The sequence below is a fragment of the Vitis vinifera genome, chromosome 14 (assembly GCF_030704535.1).
Source record: "Vitis vinifera cultivar Pinot Noir 40024 chromosome 14, ASM3070453v1".
Lineage (NCBI taxonomy): Eukaryota > Viridiplantae > Streptophyta > Magnoliopsida > Vitales > Vitaceae > Vitis > Vitis vinifera.
Window position 1 is genome coordinate 20,899,922 of NC_081818.1, and position 27,217 is coordinate 20,927,138.

At 34.4% G+C, this 27,217-nt stretch overlaps 3 protein-coding genes across 4 annotated transcripts; 2 read left to right on the plus strand and 1 right to left on the minus strand.

The window, feature by feature from the left end:
* Positions 1-330: 330 nt before the first annotated feature.
* On the plus strand, positions 331-10,755 carry LOC100253235 (uncharacterized). Its single transcript, XM_002283908.5, has 10 exons — positions 331-579; positions 2,537-2,632; positions 6,004-6,088; positions 6,314-6,435; positions 6,582-6,606; positions 6,699-6,782; positions 6,904-6,933; positions 7,017-7,122; positions 7,248-7,312; positions 10,479-10,755. Exons 1-9 carry the CDS (start codon positions 490-492, stop codon positions 7,309-7,311), a joined length of 702 nt encoding a protein of 233 aa, XP_002283944.1. The 5' UTR covers positions 331-489; the 3' UTR covers position 7,312; positions 10,479-10,755.
* A 527-nt stretch (positions 10,756-11,282) lies between these two features.
* Positions 11,283-19,914, minus strand: LOC100258368 (elongator complex protein 5). 2 transcript variants are annotated; one of them, XM_059742538.1, is made up of 9 exons: positions 19,627-19,914; positions 19,439-19,531; positions 18,802-18,968; positions 18,565-18,611; positions 15,188-15,257; positions 12,628-12,854; positions 12,440-12,529; positions 12,084-12,141; positions 11,283-11,948 (listed from the first exon to the last, which is right to left on the minus strand). In XM_059742538.1, exons 1-9 carry the CDS (start codon positions 19,791-19,793, stop codon positions 11,755-11,757), a joined length of 1,113 nt encoding a protein of 370 aa, XP_059598521.1. In that variant the 5' UTR covers positions 19,794-19,914; the 3' UTR covers positions 11,283-11,754. The 2 variants fall into 2 exon arrangements, with proteins under 2 accessions (XP_059598521.1, XP_002283938.1); XM_002283902.4 differs by having other exon boundaries at positions 12,084-12,159.
* Positions 19,915-22,672: 2,758 nt separating this feature from the next.
* On the plus strand, positions 22,673-27,210 carry LOC100263511 (mannose-6-phosphate isomerase 1). The gene is made up of 5 exons (XM_002283890.4): positions 22,673-23,195; positions 23,784-23,951; positions 25,116-25,328; positions 26,171-26,437; positions 26,750-27,210. Exons 1-5 carry the CDS (start codon positions 22,887-22,889, stop codon positions 27,053-27,055), a joined length of 1,263 nt encoding a protein of 420 aa, XP_002283926.1. The 5' UTR covers positions 22,673-22,886; the 3' UTR covers positions 27,056-27,210.
* The last annotated feature ends 7 nt before the right edge of the window (positions 27,211-27,217 follow it).

The following is a 27,217-nucleotide window of genomic DNA, read 5'->3' on the forward strand; positions in this document are numbered from 1 at the left end:
AAAAAAAACTATTTTTGTCATCATCTTAATTAGTTATCAAATTCTTGTGAATCTAGATTTTATTATCTTATAATATTCTTAATAGATTTAATTAATACAAGTGAATTTTAATTGATAAATATTTTGTAAAAATTAATGCACATTCAAATAGTAGCCATTCAAAATTTCCCTGTTTTTCAAGTTCTAATAAATTCTTATATCCAAATATTTTACCTTTGAAAAATATTTGGTGAGCAGCAACAATGACCAGGTCTGCTTTTAACTTTTATGCAAGTTGACAACAAATTTTCTCTGTTTAAAGAATAAAATAAATAAAATTTGAAAAATCCTCACGCGTAATTGGCCAATTGGACGTGTCCACAACAAACTATTGGTCCGCCAATCTAAACAGAAGTTGAATCATTGTCTCTCCACCCTATTTTCTCTCTACTTTCTCGCCTACCAAACGCCCCCCTTAACTCTTCTTTCTCTAGTAATTCCCGGAACACAATGGCCAATTGGGAGCTCAAGAACTGCTGTAAGCACGATCAAGTCGTCTTCCTTGCGACCATCGGTGTCTTCACTGTTGTCATCCTACTGGTACACTTCCTTCTTTGTATCTTAGTTTTTCTTTTCTCTGTTTGGTTTTTCAGAAATGGAGCAATGGGGAAGAAAACAGATTTTTGGGTGTTTATGTTTTCTGCTGATTTTGTTTCATGAAGTATTTGAAAATAAACCTGAGTCAGATAGCTGTATTGAGCTTAGATGGGTGGACAGTTTGGTCCGAAATGGGGCCCTTCTCCTTTTCTGCATTTTCCTGGCAGACAAACGGTGGGTTTAAAGTTTTCTTTTTCTGGGGTCTGGAAAGGGGTTGGGTTTTGTCGAATATAATAATAGAAGGGACAATTAGATATTGTAGAGTTGAATGCTGTCAAATTGAAAGTTTGTTTATTTGTTGTTGGATGTTTTGCATTGCAAAAGGTATTGCCTTTATAAATTTGGGATTCTGAATGTTATTTTCATATGTACTCGTATAAGGAATGTTTTGGCATCTATAAGGAATGTGATGCTAGTACTATTCTAATGGACACAATGATTCTTACTCTAAAGCTATTGGTATTGTAAAGGTAAAGATGTTTGATGTGTTGGAAAGACATTGGCTAATCTTAAGCATGTTTCTAAATTGAGGAGCTGGATTTCTTGAGGGGCTCTGGACACTCTAGGCTATGATTTTTCCTACAAAGGGGACAGAAGAATAAATATTAATATGCTAATTTTGGGTGGAGTTATGATGGTAGAGCCATGTTATAAAGAATTATGCTAGTGCTATAGAAGTTGTTGAAGTAGAAGAATGGGACAAGATGTTGGTATTTGATGAAAAATACAAAGGCAGGTTGATCAAGAATCTGCTTTCAGGTAAGGGTACTTATTGAAAAAAGGATGGGACAAATTCCAGAAGGTGAGTTCAATGACAGTTCGAATTCGACACATGTTTACTCTCATTGATTGTGTAGCTGTAGCACCCCACCCATAAGGGGTGCAAAGGTGAGTATGAAGAAGAGCTACCCCATGCCTGGATTGAGAGAATTTGAGTCAAGGTGGAGATTGTTGGTAATTTTGACTTAAATTATTTATTTTTACTTTTTAGGAAAATCAATATTCGTAGAGTTCTAGTTTGGGTAAATTACTGTTTTTGAGCTTAACTAGGATTGGAAAACTTATTGTTTTGGGTTCGCCCATAGGAGTCTATAAATATGCAGCTTTACATAGAATTTGTGGGGAGAATGAAAAAAATAAGGAGTGAAGAGAAGTAGGTAAAAGGTGTATTAGGTTTTGCATAGGGAAAGGTTGAGAGAGTTCGAATATGTAATTTTGAAATTTATTAGTAAATTTGATCTCTCTCTTTTTTCTGTGGATGTAGGCAATTATGTTGAACCACATAATTTTTTGTCTTCTCTATTTTGTTTTATTTTTTTCCTAGATTTGGTGTTGCAAATTTTTTCAACAGTGATTCTTCTGAGGTCCTTTCAGAGCAGATTTGTAATTTGTGTTTTACTAAGAATTTATTCTAAAAAAATTTCAGCGTGACAAACAAGAACGAAATGATGGGTGAGAAATGAATGGAATTGCAGGAAGTTAGAGAGCACTAATTGAGAGCAAAATGAGATTATGTAACTTGATCATGTGCAAGGCCACCTGTATACTTTGGGATGCTTCCTTGATGTGCCTTTTTTCTTTTTATTAATATACTACTATTTATTCATCAAAAAAAAAAAAAAACTTGATCATGTGCAAGGAACTGTTGATGCAATAATAAGATGAATAATTCAGTATTTTTGTTCAGGATTTAGAGCTATTGGAATTGAGGAAGGACTTGAATTTTTTAACATATGTCCTAGAAATTTCAATTTTAACACCAATCAATGCAGGTGATTTCTAAGAGGAGATATCTCTTGCAGATAATGTGTGAATTTTAGATTGATTTGATTTTCCAAATCTTGTGTCTTTGGTTTGCTCAATCGATTAATGCTGAAATGTTGGATTGTTTTTGCAATAGCTATGGAGGACATTCTTGCTGACTCCATTTAAGCTCATCACTGTATTTCTTCATGAAGCAAGTCATGCAATCGCTTGTAAGCTTACATGTGGTCAGGTACAGAACACTTTGGCCCATCATATTTTTCATTTTCAGTACAAACATATATTTTTGTATATGCAAATATATATTTTTGTATATCTCAATGTGACCACTTTGAATTTGGACAATGTTTGGTGTTTTTACTTTAATGACATGATTACAGGGTTGAATAACATGTTGTACTTCCTCCCTAGGGAATAGCTATTCATCAACTCAAAAAAGTTAGTAGGTCTTTTTAGCAAGGCCCGATGACCATAGGTTCAAACTTATTTAGCTTTTACAGACTAATAGTTCACTGTTCCTCAACTGGATGTGCTTGCTATTTCTTCCTATAAAAAAAAAAAGATGTACTTGCTATTTCTTTTTGGAAAAATTTTAAATCAACATTTAATTCTAATCCAAGCTCAAATGAAGTGACTGTTTCTTTTAGAAGATACTATCGAGCATGCTACTTTAGATTCTGAATGTTAATGAACTATGAAACATTTGGTGTTCAGGAAAACTAAATCCTGTATTCAGAAGCACCCAATTATCCACCTTCTTGTGGGAAATAGCAGAGATCCTTTATCTATAGCAATTATGCATTCCTCAAAATAATCAAGATAACCTTTCTTTATTTTTACATATTTTGGGGATTCCATTTTCTAGGACCTGTAGGCAACAGCTTTATACCCTCCAGCAGGAGTCACTGAAAAACTAGAAAATTGAGTTTTCTTATTTCTTCAAGGTAAGCTGCATGAAATTTCATTCCTATTGAACATGAGAAACTTCTCATTCAATGTGAGTCAAAATAGCTTTGATACCAATCGTAACTGCAGAGGATTCGAACACCATACTCTTGGGTACTTTCACGGACTACAATGGAAGCTTTTTGACTTTGGATTCACCTTACAGTTCTTTCACAAACCAATGTATGTTACTACAAAGAATGCATCCAATAACTTATATGTACATCCCATAACATGGGGTATGATGAAAATAGCAGTAGACATAGAGAGAGAGAGAGAGAGAGAATTTGTGTCCATGAGAAGCAGTAGACGCAGGTTATGATGAAACTGTAGGTAGCTGTGCACATGGAGAGATGGAGAGAGAGAGAGAGAGAGCGCAGTACACATGGATTGTTTGTGACAGAGCATTATACATGGAGTGTGTGTGTGTGTTATGAGAATATGAGAGAGAGAGAGAGAGAGAGAGAGAGAGAGAGAGAGAGAGAGACCAGGGAAGCGTTCCACTAATACTCATAGGCTTCCATGGGGAGCATTTTTAAGTGGAAGAGGCATATATTGAAGGGCTTGTGTGGACTCCCCATGGATTGGATTGAGTTCATTTTAGCCTGTATGGTAACAACTCTCTTGGGATTGAAATTCAACTATAAAAATTTTCCCATTCTGATCAGAAATTTATGAGAATTATACTTCATACTGTGAGTAATAAGGATAAGTGATAAGGATGAACAATGTGAGAGCAAAATCTCTTCCTTCATTTTAAGTTGGTTTTGGAACTGTTAAATCTCATTTTGTCTTGACCAAACAGGTTTTTGTTCCTATCTTTATTTTACTCTATCCCTGGCTCGAGATACTTAATCGGTTAACCCCATTAATTTAATTCAATCAGTGCCAAGAGCAATTGCTAGGGATTTATCAGGGTTTAACTAGTTCAATAAGGGATCTCTTTCACAGCTTGGGAACCCTTTCTTTCTCAATTATAATGTGAATCAGAAACTTTTTTATCTTATTTTGTATTTGCTTGGGATTTGTTGGACTTTACCAGTTTGGTGAGGGATCTCCTTTTTCAGTAGGTTAGAAGTTAAGGAGAGATAAAGTGAAAACTGGTTGGGTTGTTTTGAAAGAATAGAATAGGAGAACTTTCATAATATGGAGCTGCCCCAACTTTAAGCTCAAGGAATTGCTCCAAGATGCTCCTTCTTCTTGGACCTTCTATTATCTTCCTTCAGCCAGAACTTTCTCCGTTGATTTTATTGTTGGTTTGTACTTTTTCTTGAGATGGATTAGCTTTTTTATGCTTTGTGCGAAACATTTACCATTTTTTTTCTTTGGTTAATGACTTTATAACATGGTCCAAAAAAGAAAACTGTGCGATACTCATTTATAATTCTTAGGTGATTTATAATGGAATTATGGAACATTAGATGCAAAATGGATTATAATTAACGTTGATTGACATTGGATTTTCTTAAATTGTATTTTTGTCAAAAATGTGTTAAAAAAACTTGAATATTTCCATTAAAAAAAGAACTTGTGTTTTTATCTATTAATCTATTAACTATTAAAAGTTGTGTGAACATTAAGGTTATGAGAGACATTAAAGCATTAGGATGATTGACAACTTGTCAGGTGTGCGTGTCTTCAGTTTTGTCACAAGTATTGCAAAAGCAATCTTCTTTCTTTCCTTTCCTTTCCTTCTTTTTTTATCTATTTTTCCTTATTGAAAAAAGAAAATTCTGACATCCTGTCAGTTCTTTGGAAGATGTTCTTTTAGAGATGTTCTTCATTCAGATATTCACTATTCAACTATCTGAGTCTGTGCACCTCTAGCACCATATTGCACTTAGCAGCATGATCTGCCAGTTAGAGATATGTTGCTGTCTTGGTATGGGTATTTTCCTCCTTTTGCACCTAGTACACATATTGCTTTTTAAGAAAGTATTAGTTAGGAACTTAAATTTATCTTTGTCAAAACCTTCAGTTTTCATTTTGGGTCTTTTGATTGAGGTAAGGTGAGAGGAGCTCTGTGAGTCAGACTGTTTTCTGAAACCCTATATTCTTTCCATCTCCTGTTTAGATCAGGCACAACTGTGTTTGTAATCCTTCTTCATTTTTCTGAATTAGTTCTAGGATTTGGTTCCACATTATTTTCCAATGTTTCATAACATCTGGGCATTGGGATACACTGGAGGCATTCAATTTCATTTAGTAATGAGTTCTTATTCAGTCATGTGATCAGTGTTAAGCACTTACACATCAAACTTAAGCCTACAAAAGCACTGATGAGATCCAGTCAAGCTCCATCATGTCACAAGGGTTTATAGGCATTTGAGATGTTCATCAGCTAGATAAGAGAAATAATAAAGAATAAAACTGTTATCAACTCCTGCCTATCAACAAAATAAAAAATAAAATAAAATAAGAAGAAAAAAAACTGTTATCAACTCCCATCAGGTAAAGGAATTCATATTCTGTTTGTTCTATAATGCCTACTAGCAAGATATCATTTTGGTTTGCAAGTTTAAAAAAACAAATAAAAAAATAAAATAAAGATGAGAGCCTACAACGTTGGTTGCTATTTTTATAATTTTATTTCCTTAAATTGCTTGGTGTTTCTTTTAATGCTCAATCACAAGTTTTATAATCTACTTCGATATGCAGGTGGAGGGGATCCAGGTTAATGCAGATGAGGGTGGGGTGACACAAACAAGGGGTGGTGTATATTGGTTGATCTTGCCTGCTGGATGTAATACACTTTCTCCTGACAACATTATTTCTATGATGCATCCTTCTAGCAGAGCATGATCTAAAGCCATGAAAATTGAATGACTTTGTCATCATCAACTCAAATACATTTAACTTCTTAAGTTATAAGATTTCCTATTCTAATGATGTCAAATTGGGTTTGTTGTTCTCTAAAAAAGCTTCTTTTAGTGCATTCAGAGAATTCATAATTGCCTTTTTGATCCAGATCTTGGCTCATCATTTTGGGGAATGGTTTTCATATTAGCATCTACAAATCTTCTCACTTCAAGAATTGCTGCTGGCTGTTTTGCTGTTGCTCTGATTGTGGTGCTTTTCATTGCTAAAAATGTGAGTGACAATATTCATACCTATATTTGGTATGCCTTATGCGGATGCTGTAGGTATTTATTTATTTCTTTGAACAAGAAAGTAGAGTTTCTAAGTTCTCAATATTTCTAACACCCACATCTTTCTTTGTTCCATCATCCAAACAGTGGACACTTCGAGGACTATGCATTGGTGAGTACTTTTATGGTCTTGTATAATTCTTTTCATAGTATCCACAGGTTTCCATGTTCATGTCATTTAATATTGGCAACTGAACCTTTCAGGATTCATTATTTTTCTTGCAATAATTTGGGTTTTGCAAGAAACAACTAAAGTTCGTATTCTTCGGTTCTTCATTCTCTTCATGGGTATATGCTTATCCATTATATCTTTCCCTTTATCTTAAGTGGGCTTGCTACCATACAATTTTCAATCATTGTCTCTTGGAAGGAAAAAGGTGTAGCTTACATCTGTTCTGGTACCATGCAGGTGTAATGAACAGTTTATTCTCAGTTTATGGTATAATCAATCATCTTGCTCTAGTAAATTAAGTATCTGCCTGTGAAGTTGCAACTGCCATATAATATGAATGTAATATGCAGACATATACGATGACCTAATATCTCGAAGAGTTCACTCCAGTGATGCTGAGAAGTTTGCTGAAATTTGCCCCTGCCCTTGTAATGGTGTTGGTTGGGGAGTTATTTGGTGAGCATCTTAACAATAAAAAAATTCACCCTTGATCACTTTGGAGATTTTCTCTAAATGCTTCCATGCTTGATACCATATGTATGTCCTGTTGCCAATTTTATTCTGATGGGCTTTTGTTGCAGGGGAATGATATCATTTATATTCCTTGCTGCAGCCATGTACCTTGGACTTGTCATCTTATCTTGAGGTAGGATCTGCTTCTTTAACTTGTAAAATTTAATGTGCTTTCAATTGGGAAATTTAGCAGGTGTGGAAGAACTAAGGGTCATATGGATTCATAAAGACTCCATAATATATAGGAACTAAATAAGAAATATCAAAATAATTATGATAATTCAATAATATTATTACTTAAATTCATCCTTATACCAACCCTTCCATTTCACATGCAAAATTTTCCCTTTGAATGTGAAGGCTCAAGTATGCTGAATTTTAAAAAAATGGAGCCTTTACAAATAATTGTAGGCATCACCCACATTTGATGGAAAAATAGAAATACTAGGAGACTTAATTATTTAAATTCTGGGGATGATCTGTCAATAAATATGGAGAAAGAATAGTTTCAAATGCTTTGAGGCTACCAAGTTGTTTTATCAGAACCCAAAAGATCTTTGAAGGATGAGACATACTTTCACAATGTACAAATTTAGATGAAGACAAGGGAATGGATTCCTTTGCTAGGTTGTGAAGTCCTTTATGAAGTATATTAGTAGGCATCTCCCTTAGGTTCAAAAATATAGGACCGAAAAGTAAATCAGGGAACAAATGTCATGGGCAGAATCTTGAAAATATTATTAAGAGCCCCTGAAAAGAATAAGAGGGTGTTTTCACTTTCGTTGGCTGGTTGAAGAGTCTAGTTCTGGTTCATTCAGGTGTCTCTCTTTTCCATAGTTTCGAAGTTTTGAAGTCAATGCTGTTGGCTGAAACTAAACATTCTCCAAAAATAAATAAATAAATAGTAAGTAATTTTAGAAGATTCTGAAGTGTTCAATTAGAATTGATCCATATGGTTAATTACTAATCTCCTCCATAGTTTGCATGCATTATAGGAGCATCCATCAAGTTCTCTACACCATATTGCACCTCCTATAACCAAGGATTGAAATATCGGTTTTTACGGATATATCGGTACTTCAATTTTACGGATATATCGGAAATATCGGAGAAATATCGGTGGATATTTTTTTATAAATATCGGTGGAGTGAAAATTATTTAAAATTAATAGGAATGCTTGAAAAAACTTCAAAAAATGATAACATAAGTAAGAATACACATTTTAAAGTTATCTTGTAAGTGTAATTGATATATATATAATTAAGAAGAAAAATATCGTAAATAGAGATATATTGGTAGATTCGATATTTGAATTTTAAAAATAATATATATGAATTTTGAAAGTGTATAAAGTTAAAATTGAGTTAAGAAATATGAGATTGCAATAGTCCTTATACTAATAAAGATATCGATGTAGTTTCAATATATTATTAGATGAAGGGAGTTCATCTTGTTGAAGACAGTATTTATTTTAAAAATTTTAAAATATTTTTATTAAAACATATTTTATTATATTTTAAATGAAAAATTAAATTAATTTATATAAAATATCTTATTTGAGATTTAATTTTTAAAATTTTATTAAAAATATGTGATAATAACTTTTTCTATTAATATTAATTTATTTAATAATAAAAATAAAGGTTGATAATTAATAATTATTTATATAGAGAGTGGAAAATTGTTCTCATGATTTTTTTACATATTTTATTATATTTTAAATGATAAATTAAATTAATTTATATAAAATATCTTATTTGAGATTTAATTTTTAAAATTTATTAAAAAATGTGATAACAACTTTTTTTATTAATATAAATTTATTTAATAATCCAAATAAAAGTTGAAAATTAATAATTATTTATAGAAAATTGTTCTCATGTTTTTTTAATTTTTAATTTTTTATTTTTTTTATCTCCCCTGAATCTAAAAAAAATAAATAAATAAAAAAGGCACCCACTTCTCTCTCGGGCATCAAGAACCCTTTTCTGAAGGTGTCTTCCAGCGAGAGAATCCCTAAAAAGCCCTATTTTCCTCTGCTACTCTCAAATCTCAATCCTCGCAGGTACTAATCTAATCATGTTATTATTATTTTTTTTTTTGCAACCCCCGTTTGATTCCCAAGAAAATCCATCCCCATTCGATTTCCGGGAAAATTCATCCTCGTTTGATTTTCGAGAAAATCCATTCAAAACTCCCAAAGAAAACCAAAAAAATTGCTTTTCTTTTGCTCCCTGTGTTTTCTGGATCTGTTTTAGGGGTCTCTTTGCTGTTGTGCCATTGGATTTAAATTTCACGAACCCTAAATCCACGATTTTTGAGCCAGGCTGAAAAACACAACTGCGCGGGCTGGACTGGTAGGAAATATCGCGATTTTTCTCCGATTTTTCGGTGCTTCACCGATATTTCGCCGATATATCGTCGATTTTGCCGATTTTTGGCCGATTTTTCCGTCGATCGATAATCGGTGCCGTTTATCGTTTCCATGCCGCCCGATAACCGATATTTCGACGAAATATCGGCGACATTTTCCGATTTTTCAATCCATGCCTATAACTTGCAGTTGTGGCATGTTATTGAAATTCTTATGTTATGAAAATGCTTCACTTATTAATTATTACTATATTACTTAAATAGCCCATATAGTTTATATGATGTTGCATCACCTCTTAATATGAATTTTCATACTTCAGCATCCCACTTAGAGGGCATTTATTAAAACTTAGTACTTAATACTCAATGACTTATGATGACTTTAAGTTAAATTATGCTTAAATTTTCAAGTCATTAAATTGATTTATTAAAGTCATTTTTAATTTTAAGTTATAATATTAAGTTATTTTACGAAATATACTTAAGTTATTAAGTCATATGAAGTCATTAAATTGATTTACCAACACCCTCTTACCAGGAAAATGCTTAGGTTACCAACTAAATCTTATTGAAAACCTTTTCCAGCAGCTGTCCAAGGCTAAGTTTTCTGAAAAATCATTCATCTTACTCTTATGCCAGAAATAACTTAAGGAGTGTCTTGCCAACCAACGTCAATCGATCCGAGATCTCAAAATGGCTAGAAATTTAAAAAAAAAAAACAAACAAAAATGCAGTTTAAATACCTGTGATGAACATATTCTTTAAAGCATGCCCAAAAATCTTGCAGTGTTTGCAACTTTTTTGCAGATCTCTCAGCCATCAGAAACTGAAAAGCTAATAGGAGGGAAAAGGGTTGAGAAGATTACATATCATATAATGCATATTGAATAACCCATAATAAATAACAATCTTGTTTTCCTTTCAGGTTCAGGGACTTGGTTTCAAAGTCTTGTTGTTGTAGCAGAGAGGCGACCCTCGCCCATTCTTTTTGTTTCCTCAATGATACATTCTATGCTGTTTTCAGGCATTGTTTCTGGATTCAACTGATACTGAAAGTGCGCTTACCACACTTTTCATGGCTTCATTCTTTTAACCCTTTTGTTAGTCGGGGTTTACTACATTATCACATTCATGATCATTCTGTATAGGAGCATTATGTTGATGTCTTTTAGATTATGGAAGAAATTGAGTTATTCAATTGATATAGATCGTGAACTCTGCATGATAGCAATTGCACCAATGCACATTAGTCTTAGGAACCCAAACCCACCCCTTTTAAACCATTTTGAACTATATGAATTATTGAATATTGAATATGGTGCTTCTCCTGATTGAATTTTTCTAAGTAAATCATGCAATTGAAATGATGGCATTACTATTCTAATGGGTCATAAGTTATGACCCTATGTTCCATATTCTTGGTCAAAATTTTCCTGAGAAACTTGCTGTTTGCTGAACATCATTTACCCTAACTTTTGGTCTGCACCCATTCAAAGACTTACGGATGCATATTTTCAATTATCAGATTAGGCTACCCTCCACTTTAGACTTCCAGCCTGATCCATCATAAGTTGAGCTTTAACCAAATGGTGATGGTGAACTGCCAAATTTGCTGGAGGTTGTGTAACTTATGTAATATGCAATTTGAAAATATATATATATATGTAAAAATACTCCTAGTAACACAGAAAAAACAGGTAGTTATGATAGGGAAGAAGTGAGTATCACCTTCTGCAATATTAAGATTCATACCATATCATAAATTTAGAGAAACCCACTCATCAATATAATGTACTGATCAGCTACAGAATAACGCCTCTAACAAGATATAGGGCCAGCTTTGCTAATGACAAATGCACATATCTATAATCGATCATCAATTTCCTCAATGACCATAACAAGGAAGTTCATGGTTAAAAGAGCCAAGAGGTCAAGCCATATAATAAATGGCTGGACATCTCTTCCAATACCTTTGCTAATAACTGATTCTAGATGTATCCCCTAATATTAATTATCTCGCTCAAACTAACAAAAACTCACCTGCACCAGCATTCCGCATTGAGTAATTCAACTGACTTGAACAAACATGATCACCAACACATCTTTGAATTGCGCTTACTTTTCCACTTAAATTGAAGCACCCAAATATGTAAACCCATACTTCAGGTCCAGGCATGCTTACAAATAATGCTCAGTGTTTGCTATATATCCAAATCATCATCAGGATCCTCATCAGAATCTGGCATCTCATCATCTGAGTCACGAAAATATATTATCTCACCCTTTCCAGAATTCTCATTTGTCTGCAAATTCTCGGACAATACAGATGCTTTCTCATCTTTTCCCTCGGAAAGTGACCTTCGCCCATCATAAATGTGCATGGGTTCTCCATTTCCTGAAGTAGGAAGTTAAAAATAACTATTATAAATTAATTAATTAATTAAAATAAAAACAAATATTTACCCTTTTTATAGAAGCCTAAATTTCAACTGCAAAAACAAAAATAAAACATAACCAAGATGCATCATACCTTGGTGCTCAAATGGAAGTACAACCTTGGCCCTATCAATTCGCTCCTTCTCTGACAGCTGTAGATTGAACTGCACCTGTGAAGGAGCATTTTTTCTAAAATGCATAAAACAGAACACATATATTCTTATATCTGAGCATTTCATTGCATGTTCATGCGTTTTAGTGCTTGAATCAGTACATGTATTTCGGACTATGTGCAATCTGCCCATGCAGGTGTTTTGTTACCTTGCCAGTATGGCATGTTTATGCATGCAGCATATTCTGTGGCAGGCAGCCAGTGCAAATGCATCTGTGTTCCTTGTAAGTGAGAGAACCAAAATTCCAATGGAAAATAAAAAATGCAATGCAACTGACCTTTGGTAGAAGGCCTTGATTTATTATTCCCTCTTCAGAAGAAACTGGTGTAAAGTTGATGCCTGATTGCTTGATATGAAAGTCCTCACACTACATATAGAATTTTAAATATATTAGATATGTCAGTTGCTTTGCTTTGTACATCAGCATAAAAAATATTCAAAGAGAAAAAGAGAACAAGGTATCACCATTACTCTAACTCGTCCATTTCTACGCTTAAATCGCACATGAAATTTTCCTTTCCTTGAATTCTGTTCAAGCAAAGAGAGCTTCTCCAAATCGCCTCTTTGACCATTTAAAGATAGATTCATTGGTTCTAAACTGCCAACCATAGATGACAGGTACTCGAGAGCAGCAATGGCCCTGATTTCATGAAGGTCTGAATGTAACAACCAAAAGGTACTAGAAATTCGATCTGCAATCGAGAAAAACAGTGGAAAAATGCAATGTCCAGAAGCGTATTTTATGTATTAATACAACATATTTAGAAATTTAGGATTTCAACAAACCAGACATATATCATAACTAAAACCAAAAATTACATTACGTCATTGTAAAATTTTGTAGCATACAGCAGCTGGAAATGCTCAAACAGAAGCAGAAAGCAAACTCTGATAACTACTGCACGAAAATGAATGCCATAACAGCTAAGAAGTTGTTCCAGTTGTTGTGGCATAATAATAGCAAACAACAAATGGCTGGGCAAAGTAATTTAAAAATAACAATTTTAAATACACATCCACAAAAAAAGAAAAAAAAAAGATGGAAAATGAAGTACCAGGTCAATGGCTAATGAAATAAGATTCAGAAGGAGATTATCTTTAGCAAAAACTTCACTAGCAACCAGTGGCAGCTATAGCAAACAACCCAAAAGAGGCACCCAAAGATGTAACCACCCCACCTATTCTTCTAAAACTCGATTCTTCTTCCATTGACCACAATGAAGCTAGTTCTACTTTAACTCTCACCCGCTCCTGATCACCTTCCACATTCCCACCCCATAACCACCCTCCACACTACCAGAATCAGCCCCCCTCTTTCCCCAAATTTTCCTACAATAACCTGCTTCCACAAAGCTTCCCTCTCTGAAGCAAATCTCTTAACTCTTTTTGTCAAGAACAGCTTGGCTGATAATAGAAAGGTTTCTAATGCCAAACCCCACCTTTTCCAGGCAACTAACTGATTAACTAAAATCCCTTGATATCTGAAAAGAGACTGCAGGAGTCTCATTAGCTAACAAAGAGAATTTAGCCAACAAGATGCACCACTTAATCCAACCCACTTTTAACTAAAATCTCAATTTTTCCAAAAGCATGAGTAAGAAATGCCAATTAACTTTGATCATAAACCTTCTTAATGTCAAGTTTACAGATAACACCATTAATAGCAATCTTCAGCCTTGAAGCTATGGCCACATTTGCAATAAGAACATCAAATTTTAACTACCCTCTATAAGGGCATATTGATAATCAGATTCCACTTTCTTCAACCCATTAACCAAAACCTTTGCTAAAAGCTTATACAACCTTCCCACCAAGCCAGGGATCTAGAGTCATTCAATTCTTCTACTCCTCCTTTCTGAGGAATTAAGACCTAGAAATGTGGCATTTAAACTTCTTTCAAAATAGTCATACTCGTAAAACTTCCCAAAAAACCCCATCACCAATTTCTTTACAAAATCCCAGCAATGTTGCCTAAAAGGCATGGTGAACTTGTCCAGGACAGGAGCTTTAGCCCCACACAGATTGGAAAGAACAGTGAAAACTTCTCAATAAAAGCAGTCTCCAGGCTACCCGAATCTTCACTTCCCAAAAAATCAAAATTCAAAAGATATCTCATTGATAGTAGGTCTCCAGTCTCCTGCCTCATAGAGGAGATGATGAAAGGCATTTGACACCCTCTTTTTCTTTTCTGTATCTTCAGAAAGTCAAACTCTATTCACTCTAACTTTGTCCTAGAAGTTTGTTCTTCTATGAGCACTAACCATTTTATGAAAGAAGCTATCATTTTTAACCACCCCCCAAATCAAACATAATTCTCTAGAGTACCACATTCAAGAACTTTCTTCCATAGTGGCCCATTTCTCATACTCATCCACTGCCACCGTTCTATCCTCAACCTCAACAGAGAGAACAGTTTCCCTCTCCTTGGAATTCCAGAAACAAATATGATTTAAAGATACAACTTTTCTGATTGAGACATTCTGAAACACCTCTTTGTTCGATACTCTTAGATCCTCCTACTTTAGAGCTTTCAATTTACAAAGCTAAAATATGGCTAAAAGAACACACAACATCGTATCCCATCAACTAGCTTTTAATTAACTCTCTGAACTCCTCTACTTTAAACCACATAGTTTCACATTTAAAGGGTGTTTGCCTCTCCTCATCCCTCCTTCATTTAAAAAAGGAAGAGAGCAATCAGAAATTAGTTTCAGCATGACACTCTGAAATATGCCACTGAAATGATTTTCCCAATCTTCCAAGATTAGGGACCTCTAGCTTTGATACCATGCTACGCTAACAACTTTTTTAAAAGCTTAAACTGTTAGGATGTGGGCCTACAATGTATTATCAAGCTAACAATTTTAATTGACTTTTTTGTATTTAGTATCAACCTAACCTGTTATGTTTTCCAGAACTAGGAACCAAATGATGACTAAATGGCATGATATATTCCATAGTTTTTCCTAGATTCAGGAAGTAATAGACTAAGAAACAGCAGAAGATATTAAAAGTGTATACATACCATGGCTGCGAACTTTGCTTAAAAGGTTTGCAACTGATGACAATGATGCATGTCTTAACATCTCAGTTACCTGGCATAACATGAGAAGAAACCACAAACACAGACAATATGAGATAGAGCATGAGAGAAAGAAGAGAAGAAAAGGGAACAATAGAATGTACATCAAGCAAATAACTAATAGCATTCAAATAGGTCAGCTACAGCATACAAGCAAAAAAAGCCATTGAAATATATTTCTAACACAAATGTTGACCACTACAGCATAGATACATTCTAGCCTGGTCAATTTTTCATTAAGTATCAAAGGCAAAACAATTTCTCCATTTAACCATGTCCATCTGTTTTTATAGTTCTACAAATTTGCAAGAAAGAAAAAAATGGCAAAATTTGTCATTTCTGTCATGCAAAGTTCAATCAATAATACAAATCTCCAAATGCAATGCAAATTTTTTTGTGCAAGGAGTTCTGTAAATAATTGAAATATCAGCAAAAGATGGCAGTGATATCAAATTTTTCAAGGTTGAATTATTTTAGACTAACCTTTCTTTTTTTGACAAAAATTAATTGTCCACTTTAACTTTCTTTTCTTTATAATATAAGATGCCTATCAAAATAAAATTACTTAAAAGATATACTGATTTAACATACCCATCAGGGGAAAAATGATTCATTCCAAGAAAATATGCAATCACAATTTTAGGTGACTATAACAATCAGAGATACATGCATAAAAATAAATAATTATACTGAAATGATCTCATAAGATGATATAAAATTCTAAGTGATAATTCTGAAGTCAATTAGTTTGCCATGTTCACCTAAAACAATTGTTGAGTCAATTAGCTCTCAGCATTTCAAATGTTACATCATCAAAAATTCAGCTTCGATCCCATTCTAAAACAGTAATAATGTAACTTTTCATGTCTTACAATTCCCTCTTTTATTGCATTAAAAATTGTGCTCATATGAGATAATGAAATGAATTATTAACTAGGGGGCGATCCATCACCACATCCAAACCATATAAATGGGACAAAGGCTTTATGATGATTTCAGCAAAAGTCCATGGATGTAAGTCAAAAGATTGCCAGAAGCATCCACAACCATCTGAGTGCTTCCGCAAACCATATGAGCAAGCCAGAATTATGAGACTGCTTTCCTAGAATAAGACAGCATAGCTCTGTGGTTAAATGTCTGAATTTGGATTGAAGCAATCAAATCCTTTCAGAAAATTATTCCAATTGGGCTACTCGCCTACAATTAGGACTAGACCTGCAAAAACATCAGTCTCCATAATGCTTTTTGTTTCCCTAATGACCTCAGTTCCCATAATACTTGTTAGATAGGCAGCTTTCAATAGGAAGCTTCAATTTTCCTAATTTCATTTTTGGAACATGATTGATAATTGAAAGGAAGTTACTGAGAAACATCCTCTGCTGCACGAGACTACTGCTCCTAGACTGCAACTAAACCCCACTCCACAGTCTACTTCTTGGTACCTGACCGACACTTTTTGATAGAAAGCTTTAGTCCTCAAAAAATTTTGGAAGATAAATGATTCTTTAGAGAAAGTTCTGATGCAAGATCTTTGTCACAGATTATATTTCTCATGGACCAAGTTATGGTTGCAATCTCAAATTCTGAATTTTATTCCTAGCTTATAACTTTATATTAAGATGGATCATCAAAGAAAAAATTGGCACTGAATACTTATCACAAAACACAACACTCTTGAACATCATGTCTAAATATATCATTGGCAAAACAGATGCAGGATTATGGAGAAAGGATATTGGTTTCTTTCTTTTTTGCATCCTAGTTGGATTGTACCACCTCTCCCTCCGATTGTTTTCTAAGCCATTTGTTTTCCATCAGAAGAATCTGGAATTACATTTCATATACAATTGTTGAAATTTAATATGCATCAGAAACAACCAAAAATTACAAGTATTACCTACGAGATTTTTTTTTATATATAGGAAAAAAGAGATGCATTAATAAAGGAAGCTATAAAAAATGGGGCACAATCTTGCATTCACAGTGTACACAACTCCACACCTAGAGAAGAGGGAAAAAACAACATACCCAGCAGTAATCCAAACAACAACTAACCAATGCCCATTCTATTATCAAAATCCAATAAAGAAGAAAGGGGAGAGCCTAGCCCCCCATTGGACCACAGAAACAAGGTACGTAGTAAACCATTTTCACTTCCAAACTACAACATGCCACCCCTTCAAAAACACCCTGTTATTGCACTCTTTCCAGATGGTCCAAACCAGGCATAACAGAATCAGCCTCCAAACCACTTCGCAGAATACCCATAATGCCAACCAAGCAACACTCTAACCCAATGCAGAAAAACCTAAGACCACTCCTCCTACAGGAAATATCAAAACCCATTCACAATGGATGAGAAGATTATTTACAGACTCATAATCATGTTTACAGAGACAACACCAAAATTGGCCAGCTTCCATCCTCTTCTCATGAGATTATACATGGTGACAATTTTCCATAGAGGACTTAGATATATTCCCAGTAGACCATGATTTAAGATACGTCATCAGGATCTGATCTTCACACCATTGAAAACAAGTATTTTATATATAGGGGGGTTGTGAGGATAAAAGGAAAGTCTACCTATCAAGAGAGAGAGAGATAGAGAGAGTCCAATTTGGTTCTCATGTTCCAAATTCCCCCTTGTTGCATTAAACAATCTCTATGCTTATAAAGCATGGAATCATATCTCAGTAATATGTGCTCAACATCAGAAGCATATCAAATGAGAGATTCCCAGGACAATGACAGACTATGTAGGATCATCAGAGTAGTCATCTAAAATTAGGCAATACAGCAATGCAAAAATCTTCTACAACAACTTTTACTGTTACCAGAGTATGTCAGGTTGCATCTTCCTGATATGGGACAGAACACAAGAAGGAATCAAATCCAGCCAATTCAGTAAATGTTTCCAATATTAAAAGGAAACAAGTTTTCTAACTGGATTATTCCCTATGATTGATCATAGGGCCATATGCACATTAATCCTTATAATGCTTTTATCTTTTTCCTGTTGAATCCTCATAGTGCTTGTTTGTACATGATTAACAATTTATAGGAAGTTCCCATGAAACTTCCACTGAAAGCGACCAGGCTACTCATACACCCAACTCTTGATTTTATGCATCTGCATAAGACTTCAGACAAATGATGGATCACTCAAACATTTGGAAACAAATATCACCATGCAACAGAACCATTCTTGTTTAAATTCCCATTTAGCACCCCCCACAGTAATGGCATTTGGTGTTTCAGTTTGCATATTAGCAATATATAACTTACTAAAAATTTACAATTATAGAATGCAGAATTACCGAATCTATAGAAACAGAGAATCTCCCTTTTCCTTGCCTAGCCAATGCTGCAAGTATAAACAATCAGACACAATTTAAAAACTCAAAAGTCAAAAGAACAAGATAGGAAAACAGATAAGGTAAACTACAAATGAAAGTTTTGATGTTAAAAAGATAAATTTTGTTGAAGTAAATTTACTCAAAACTAGAATACTAACAACAGAATTTTCTCTCTCTAATCGCAAAATTACAACATACCTTCCCCCATTTCAATTATGGCAGATAACAATAAATCCAGATTCCTCACATGTCTGAAAAGAACAGCCTCAATTGGATCTTTCAAGGAGAAATTCTCAGTGTCCAATGGCCCTTTAAGGGAATCCTTCCAACCAAGAGGATCTGTATAACAATCCAGAATCGAAATCCTGTAACAACAATTGAGCCCACACATACCCATGCGTCAAAATCACAATTTTATCTCAAATAATTGTCATTTTCAACACATGTGTAATACAATCACACATGGTGAGGAAATTTCAATGAGCAGAAATGAAGACCCCTTTCTATTTCCAGAAGAAGAAAAAAATGTGGGAAACCAAAAGAATTGAATGCCTCCTTTGATTGTTGAAAAAATGTAGGAAAAACAAACATGAAAATTTTGAATTCATTTTTAGCTTCTAGTACCCAACAAAAAGAAAAATCGGGAAAGAAAAGCACACTCCATTTACCCTATTACAGCTGAGCAATGTCAAAGAACATTAATTTCTTTGTTTTCCTCAACTTTCTCAGCAAGCGAACGAATAGCTAACCATTAGGACTACAACATTTTTCAATTATCGTGAATTTCTCAGCAACCAAAAGGAGCTCAAAGTATAAAGACGGCAAGATTATTCACCATTTTTTCGCCGAAACGAGGTCAATTCCATTCGTCTTCAGAAAATCCACATAGAAAGAAGGACTCCGAGAAAACGCAACAAGCACGATACCTCTACAATGAACTCGGGGAAAAAAACACACTTAGAAATATAAATTGAAGAACCTAAATTAGAGATAAATTGTTATTTTGTGGAGAACGGAACAAACTTAGATTGAGATTTCCCAGCCAAAATGTTGGAAGAAAGTTTGGTTAAAACGTAATTGAAGACGTCGGAACCGAAAGGTGTGGCTATCGAATCCTTTATTGAGAGAGCTGGTGCATGTTCCCCTTCTAATGCACCGTCTCGAAGATTTCTGCAAATCGATTCCGCCATTCTTCGGATGATTCAAGCTCTGAGACTGAGAGTATGAGAGAAACCCTAGTGCGAGGACGACAATGAAATTTTACAGCAAGGCCCCTTTGCTTTTCTTTAATTCTTAAAGAGCATCTGAGTTTTTATGTATTCTCGTTTTGTGCGGTTGACTTTACTTTTTTATATTAGGATCAGGGTAAGACCATGTTTTAGAAAGTGAACCCAACCGTTCAACTGCCAACCAAATCCTGATCCGATCATGATCAGGTCCCACTCGTATAAAAACTCAGCCTATCTATTGGACCCATACCCCATATCAAACATATTGAATTATCAACCTACTGCCACTTTGCTTTTGAATCACAGTACGTGACATGTACAATTATGTCACATTGTTTTTTAGTATGTTTCATTAAATAAATGATACTAAGGATGGATTTGAGAATTTCTTGGGATGAATTTCGGCCACCCCTTGATTTTATATATATTTTAATTAAAAAATAATTTAATTTAAATCCTAATTTTAAGGTATAAAATAATTAAACACGTTGTCGTATTTACTTATTTATAAACTATATTTATTTTTAATATAATAAAAAAATTAAATTATATTTAAAAATAAACAAGAAAGGGAAGGCAAGCTTGTACCGTCCAACTCCATCTAATGAAATTTTGTATTGAGATAATAATGATAATTAGTTTATGTAAATGTGACATGATCAAGATAAGTAACTCAGTCCAAACCCATCTCACATACACCCTCAACAATTGAGATTGAAAATTTAATACATATTAATTCACTATTTTGTTTTTTTCCCCTTGTTATATCTCAGTAAAATAGACTACAATATGATATTTAATTAAGTTCGTTTTCATTTTTATTAAGACTTTATCATTCGTTTCGTATGATTTTATCTAAAGGGTAATCCTTTTAATGATTATTTTAATAAATCAGATACAATCATAGTATTTAAAAAATTCAATCCCAAGTTTCTTATTTTATCATAAATTATATCAGGTCAATCAAATATGACTTAAGTTTAAAAATTTTATTATAAAATTTATTTTTAATTGTAAAATCAAAATGATTAAAAATATCTTATTTACTCAAATCTTTTATTTAATTTTAATAACATATGTACAATATCCTACTTGGAGCTTGGACATATGGAATCAATGCCCCAACCCGTGATCCAGAACCAAACAAGCATAGTGGTGGAACGAACAATGTGCGTATGAAAACATTGGGCCTCGCTTGGATATGAAAATCTTGGGATGAGGTCCCATCACTCTCACTCACATGGAAAAAGGGCTGAATAATGCTCTAGTAACCGTTAAAAATGAATAAATGATACCATTATTGAAGGCTTGGTTTGACATAGAAGCCTAGTCATCATATGATGTACTACATGTAACTTAAATTTCATTTTTATATCATGCATAGAGTTTTCATATATTTAGACTTTAATTTATCGATTTAAATTTCAAATTTAAGACTTGATAAGTATCGATCTAATACCTCGACATCTATATTATTAAAATTATATTAAGAAAACATGTGTCACGGCCATGAGAGTGTGGTCCAATATTAAATAAATAAGCAAATATATACTAGAATTTAATTTTTAATAAGATTAAATTATCATTAGATTGATTTTCAAAATTATAACTTTACAGTTCAATGAAATTTGGGTTCGAGAAGTTATTGATTATATGGCATACAACTCAGAGGGTAATACTTGATATAATTTAGAAATATATGAAATTAGGTATTCAGATCAAAATAGAATTAAAAATAAATATTTTATAAGTTTCATAAAATCAATAAATCAAATTCTTTATCTTCACTAAATAAAGGTGATTTTCTCGACAAAAGAAAAATTGTTTATATATTAACAGTAAAATTGTATCCCATAATCAATTAATTTTAGAACGTTTTGTGTTCACAAAATTCGTGTGTACATATATCATTAACAACATTATGCAATATGTTATTAAGTTCACAATTAGCACGTGACATTTATAAATTAATTTTGTGTTAACGTCTATAGTATATACACTGATGTGATGAGATAATTGAGGCCACGTGGCGAATCCAGGATGGTCCAGTAGATAGAGTAGGAAACTTCCAACGACTCCCTCTTGTCACCTCTATTCGCATTTATGTGCATAAATTCTTATTCCTTTCCTTCACAATAAATCTCTAGGTCCAGTGTCTGTGTGTGATGTTAATCCATTTACGGAAGTGGGCCCGTCTAAAAAGTCCCTGATTCGGACGGCGTGCACAAGGCTGTTTTATCATTACAACTGTCACTTGCATCACATACTGACACCCTCCACCGACTCCCTCGTTTCTTTTAACGCCGTTACCCTTACGTCTCTCTCTCTCTCTCTCTCCAGAGCATTCCTCGATATTCTCTGAAATATCGCGAGATATTGAAAGGGAATTTTCAAGTTTCAATTTTATTGAAGGGGTTAATGCATTATGCATATACGGTGGGTTTGATTCGGTGTAAGGTGGGGAAAAAGGTTAATTATTATGGTCAAACCTCTGTCAATAAAATCCTACGGCTGGAAGGTTTGATTCCACCAAAATTCTTCTCTGTTGTTTTCAAAGGTATATGGCGGCTTCCAATACCGTTTCATGCATTTTATTTTTATTATTTTAATTGTCTTTTTTCCAACATTCTAGAAAAACTAAAGAATTATTTGAAATTATTTTAAAATAATAAAAAAAAAGGTTAATTAAGGAAATTACGTGTACCAAACAAGATTTTCCATAGGCAAAAACTCCCGAAAAAGCGACTAACACGTGCATTAATTAAACAATTATTTTAATAATAGTAAAGAAAAAAAAAAGTGAACGGAAGATTGCCAACAAAAAACGAAATCTCCACACATGGTATTTTTCTCCTTCGATTCAACCCGTATTTTCCCTTTTCCTACTCAAACTCTCTTTCCTACCGTTCTCGTCTCTCGCGGCCTCGCCCTTTTAAAACGCTTCGGAGCCCGCAGAGGCTGTCATTCTTCCGTGTCCATTGTCTTCTCTTCTTCTTGAAACCTTGCTGTTTTCTTTTCTCTTTGAATTTTCGAGGGTTTTAGAGGTTTCGGAGGATGGAGGTTCAAGTTCCAGACAAGCAGAAGAGGCTTCGGAGGCTGCGATGCTCTGTTCAGAACTACGACTGGGGCCGGCTCGGCTCGGAATCGACTGTGGCCAGGCTGTTTTCCATGAATTCCGGGGCGGAGGTTCAGTTGGATAAGCCTTATGCGGAGTTGTGGATGGGAACTCACGAGTCTGGGCCCTCTTTCCTGATTGGAGAGGGGAAGTCTCGGACTCTGAAGTCGTGGATTTCGGAGAACCCTAATGTGCTTGGGGATGAGGTTGTCGAGAAGTGGGGTTCTGACCTGCCTTTCTTGTTTAAGGTATGATTTTTCAGTTCGTTTGTTCTAGTTGAGTTCGGTGTAAATTTGTGGTTTTGATTTGACAGGATGTTTGTTCTTGGGAATTCGGAGAGTTTTCAAAAGTGTTGTCGATGAAAGCGACGAAGATTTTGAATCGAAAAAACAATCATTTTATTGATTTTTTCGAAGTGTTTTTGGAAACAAAATTTAAATGGAAAAAGCAGAAAATAGAAAAAAATTCGATTTTTTTGTTTAAACTCGTCTGCGAATAAAATGATCTTTTGAAGTTGTGTTTTTTGAAACAAAATTTCAATGGAAAAAGCAGAAAAGAGGGAAATTCTCGATTTTTTCTTTTTAAAAAATCGTCTGCGAGAAAATTTCCATTTTTCTCTGAACTTTGAGCCGCAAGTTTCGAAATTGTCATTATTGGTTTGCTGCACAAAATTTCAAATTTTTAAAATTTTAATATTGGGTATTTAAAAGGTTTATTTATTTATTTATTTTGGCGAATAATTATAGGCTTCGAACTATGGAGGAACCTTAAAATTTGAAATTGTCATTATTGGTCGTGTACATTGTTGTAGGATTTGATAGTTGGGTGTGTTCCAGGTACTTTCAGTTGCCAAAGCATTATCAATACAGGCTCATCCAGATAAGGAACTGGCGAGGACGCTGCATAAGTTGCAGCCCCATGTTTATAAAGACGATAATCACAAGCCGGAGATGGCTTTGGCCATAACAGAGTTCCAGGCCCTTTGTGGGTTTGTCAGTCTTGGGGTAATATACTTATATCCTATTCACTCCAAGTTGGATAGCTTGGAATTTGATTCTTTTGTAACTAAAAGAACGAATATAAGATAAGAAAAGAGAGGGAAACTCGAGTTTTCTGTAAAGCTACGGATTCTGTCCCCTAGTGATTGCTGCAGAATTAAGTTAATTTCAACTGGCTACTGAATTGGATGTGAATTTCGTTCCACCCAATATGTACATGTTATTGTTAATTCTCTGTTCATTCACATGCATCTTTGCCTAAGCTGGATACACCCATCAGAAAATCGAGACATAATTTATAATTTTAGTCATATTAGCACGCCAAATCGCTGGTCATTTTATTGCACAATGTGAATTGATTTATCTTGCTACTGGGACAAATTTGTGGCTGCCAGTGTAGCAACAATCACAGGGAATTTGTAAATTCTCGAAACATTATGTACTGCATTAATGCACTCTTTTTGCTTACAAGATAAACCCTCCTTGGTGGCAGTATTTTCCCTAATTTGCCCCACCTAGAACCTAGTTACCTCTGCCAATATGCCTTCCTTTGCAAATTATGTACAAAGCATCTTGAAAGACAAATTCCATGAATCAATGTGTGGTTGATAGAACAGTTTAGGATTGCATAATGGAGTACTTGTTTATGTGAAATAGGATATTCAAGATTGAGGAACCGGGTAAAATAGGTTTGTTATTAAGCATCTAAAACATCATACCTGGCACATTTTGAATGGAATAAAACTTTTCACCTGGAAAGGTTTAGGGTAGTTTTAGTCCATGAGAGATGTGTCTCTTAGAATTTCGCTTCAGGAACTGAAGAATTCTGATTATTCATGAGTTCCCTATAGGTCTAGCAGATCTGACATACTCAAGAGTCCTGTATTTCATCTATTACAGTATTCATTTCATTTCATGGCCAAAGAGATTGCAACCGTCGTTTCAGTCTTTTAGCTCCTTTTCTCCTTTTTGTTGGATAAGGCTCATAGATATTTAATGCTATTTTCAGTTTCTCCGTATGAATGCATGTAGTGTATTACAGTATCAAGTGATTAACATAATAAGAATATGGATCATTTTAATCTAAATTACACCTTTCTGTCTGTGGATATGTTCATTCTTCTATCTTACTACGATTTACTTGATTCAACTTGTTATATGCTTCTCCAGGAGCTTAAGATTGTGTTAAAGGACGTTCCTGAGATTGTGGAAGTAGTTGGCAGTGCAGATGCAAATCAGGTTTTAGATGTTAGTGAGGAAGATGGGAAGGAGAAAGTAAAATCGGTTCTGCAGTCAATTTTCACTCAACTTATGTCAGCTAACAAAGAGATGGTTTCCAAAATAATCACCAAATTGAAAATTCGTCTTCAAATGGAAAGTCAGGTAAGCTAGTTTTTATTATTCTTAGATTTTTCTGTTTATCATAATCATAACGGTGCACATTAATGATTCAAATGGATTAAGCTAACAAACTTCTATTCTGGCATTACCAAGAAATTACATCCTTTGAAATCATTGAGAAAAGATTGTAATGGAAAGCATAGTTCTGGTTACTAATACCCTATAAGGAAGAAGATAGAATTTAAATTTAGAGTAAATGATAAATACTTATACATCATTAGGAATTAGGACATTATACTAATATTTTTTAAGTCCGAAAATTGGTTTCTTTGAATGTAATTGAAAACTGAACTCACTCTCTTGGTGGAGAGTTCAGAAAATTGTGAACTGAAATTTAATTACATATGGAGTTGTGGAATAAGAGTACAGGCCTCTAACACTCCAAGAATCAGGACCTATAATAGGATTGAATATTCCCATATCATAGTACTTATGGGGGAGGGCTATATCCATTGTCTTGCCGTGGGCCTGAGTGTTCCCTTTATTGATATATCCTAGTATCTTGGGAAAAAAAAAAAAGGAAAAAAGGGAAAAAAAAATCTCAAAGTTGCCTCATGGTTGAAGGCTATGGCCATTGCTTGATTAGGCAGTTATGTAGCAGGCTGCGCATAGCCTGTCAGCCTTGTGTTCACAGTTTTTCACTTAAATGTGGTTAATTGAGCTTCAAAACATTTGAGGGAGCTCCATTGTAAACTTTTGTGGTGTTTGCTGCATGCCTATGAGTTCTTAAACAATGCCTTCCTCTTTTTCCTTTTTATTTATTTTTATTTTTATCCTTCCATATTCATGCTCATTGCTTGATAGCTCCTCCCATTTCAAATCAGGTGAGGCAGTTGACGGATAAGGAACAACTGGTACTGCGGCTAGAAAAGCAATATCCTGGGGATGTGGGTGTCATATCAGCATTCTTTTTTAATTATGTGAAGCTTAATCCTGGTGAAGCATTGTATCTGGGGGCAAATGAACCCCACGCGTATCTCTATGGTGAATGCATTGAATGTATGGCAACTTCAGACAATGTTGTGCGTGCTGGCCTTACTCCCAAGCACCGGGATGTTCAAACACTCTGTTCCATGCTCACATACAAGCAGGTAAAGAGTCATTCAAACATATGGAACTTAATAATGTTCTCATTTTTGGGTTCTTGATTCAATCCTCTGTTTCAATTGGACTACAGAGGTCCTGTGTTTGTCAAACTTCATGCATCTTGTGTATACTGAATTACAATGATACTGGAAACTATACATAGTCACTGGTGTCCATTGGAAACTATGCATCAGTGGTTTGCCATCTAGCTGATATGGCATAATATATAATTTTATATATATAATTAGTTTAAAGTTGACGTTATAACGAAGGTTTTTAATTTGCATTGATCGTATGCTTTAAATGTTTGTATGCAGGGCTTTCCTGAAATCCTCCAAGGAGTTCCTTTAAACCCATATACCAGAAGGTACCTACCTCCTTTTGATGAGTTTGAGGTGGATTGCTGCAGTCTTCCAAAGGGGGCGTCAGCCATGTTTCCTGCAGTAGAAGGCCCCTCCATTTTTGTGGTGACAGTTGGAGAGGGAACTGCGCATGTGGGGGCATGTGAAGAGCAGGTTGGTGAGGGTGATGTTCTGTTTGCACCTGCGGACACAGAAATTAGTTTTGGGACTTCAACCCAGTTGAACCTCTATAGGGCAGGTGTGAACAGCAGGCTGTTTTGAGCTATGGGAGTCGGCATACATCAGCCAGCGCCCTGCAATATGTATTGCTGTGTTTATGAATATGTGTATTATGTACCTGTATGTAATGTCGCCCTTATAACTAATAATATTCAGAGTCACGTCACAGTAATAAGAGAAGAGTTTCCATTCTGAGATGATAAG

Bases quoted from the DNA above. Each gene is read 5' to 3' on its own strand.
- LOC100253235 (XM_002283908.5), top strand. From the start codon at position 490: ATGGCCAATTGGGAGCTCAAGAACTGCTGTAAGCACGATCAAGTCGTC. The intron at 6,089-6,313 runs GTAATACACTTT...TTTTTGATCCAG, and splicing joins GTTGATCTTGCCTGCTGGAT to ATCTTGGCTCATCATTTTGG. The intron at 7,123-7,247 runs GTGAGCATCTTA...CTTTTGTTGCAG, and splicing joins GTTGGTTGGGGAGTTATTTG to GGGAATGATATCATTTATAT.
- LOC100258368 (XM_002283902.4), bottom strand. From the start codon at position 19,793: ATGGCGGAATCGATTTGCAGAAATCTTCGAGACGGTGCATTAGAAGGG. The intron at 18,969-19,438 runs GTGAATAATCTT...TTGTTGTTACAG, and splicing joins CTCGTTTCGGCGAAAAAATG to GATTTCGATTCTGGATTGTT. The intron at 12,160-12,439 runs GTCAGTTGCATT...GCTCCTTCACAG, and splicing joins ATCAAGGCCTTCTACCAAAG to GTGCAGTTCAATCTACAGCT.
- LOC100263511 (XM_002283890.4), top strand. From the start codon at position 22,887: ATGGAGGTTCAAGTTCCAGACAAGCAGAAGAGGCTTCGGAGGCTGCGA. The intron at 23,952-25,115 runs GTAATATACTTA...ATGCTTCTCCAG, and splicing joins GTGGGTTTGTCAGTCTTGGG to GAGCTTAAGATTGTGTTAAA. The intron at 25,329-26,170 runs GTAAGCTAGTTT...ATTTCAAATCAG, and splicing joins GTCTTCAAATGGAAAGTCAG to GTGAGGCAGTTGACGGATAA.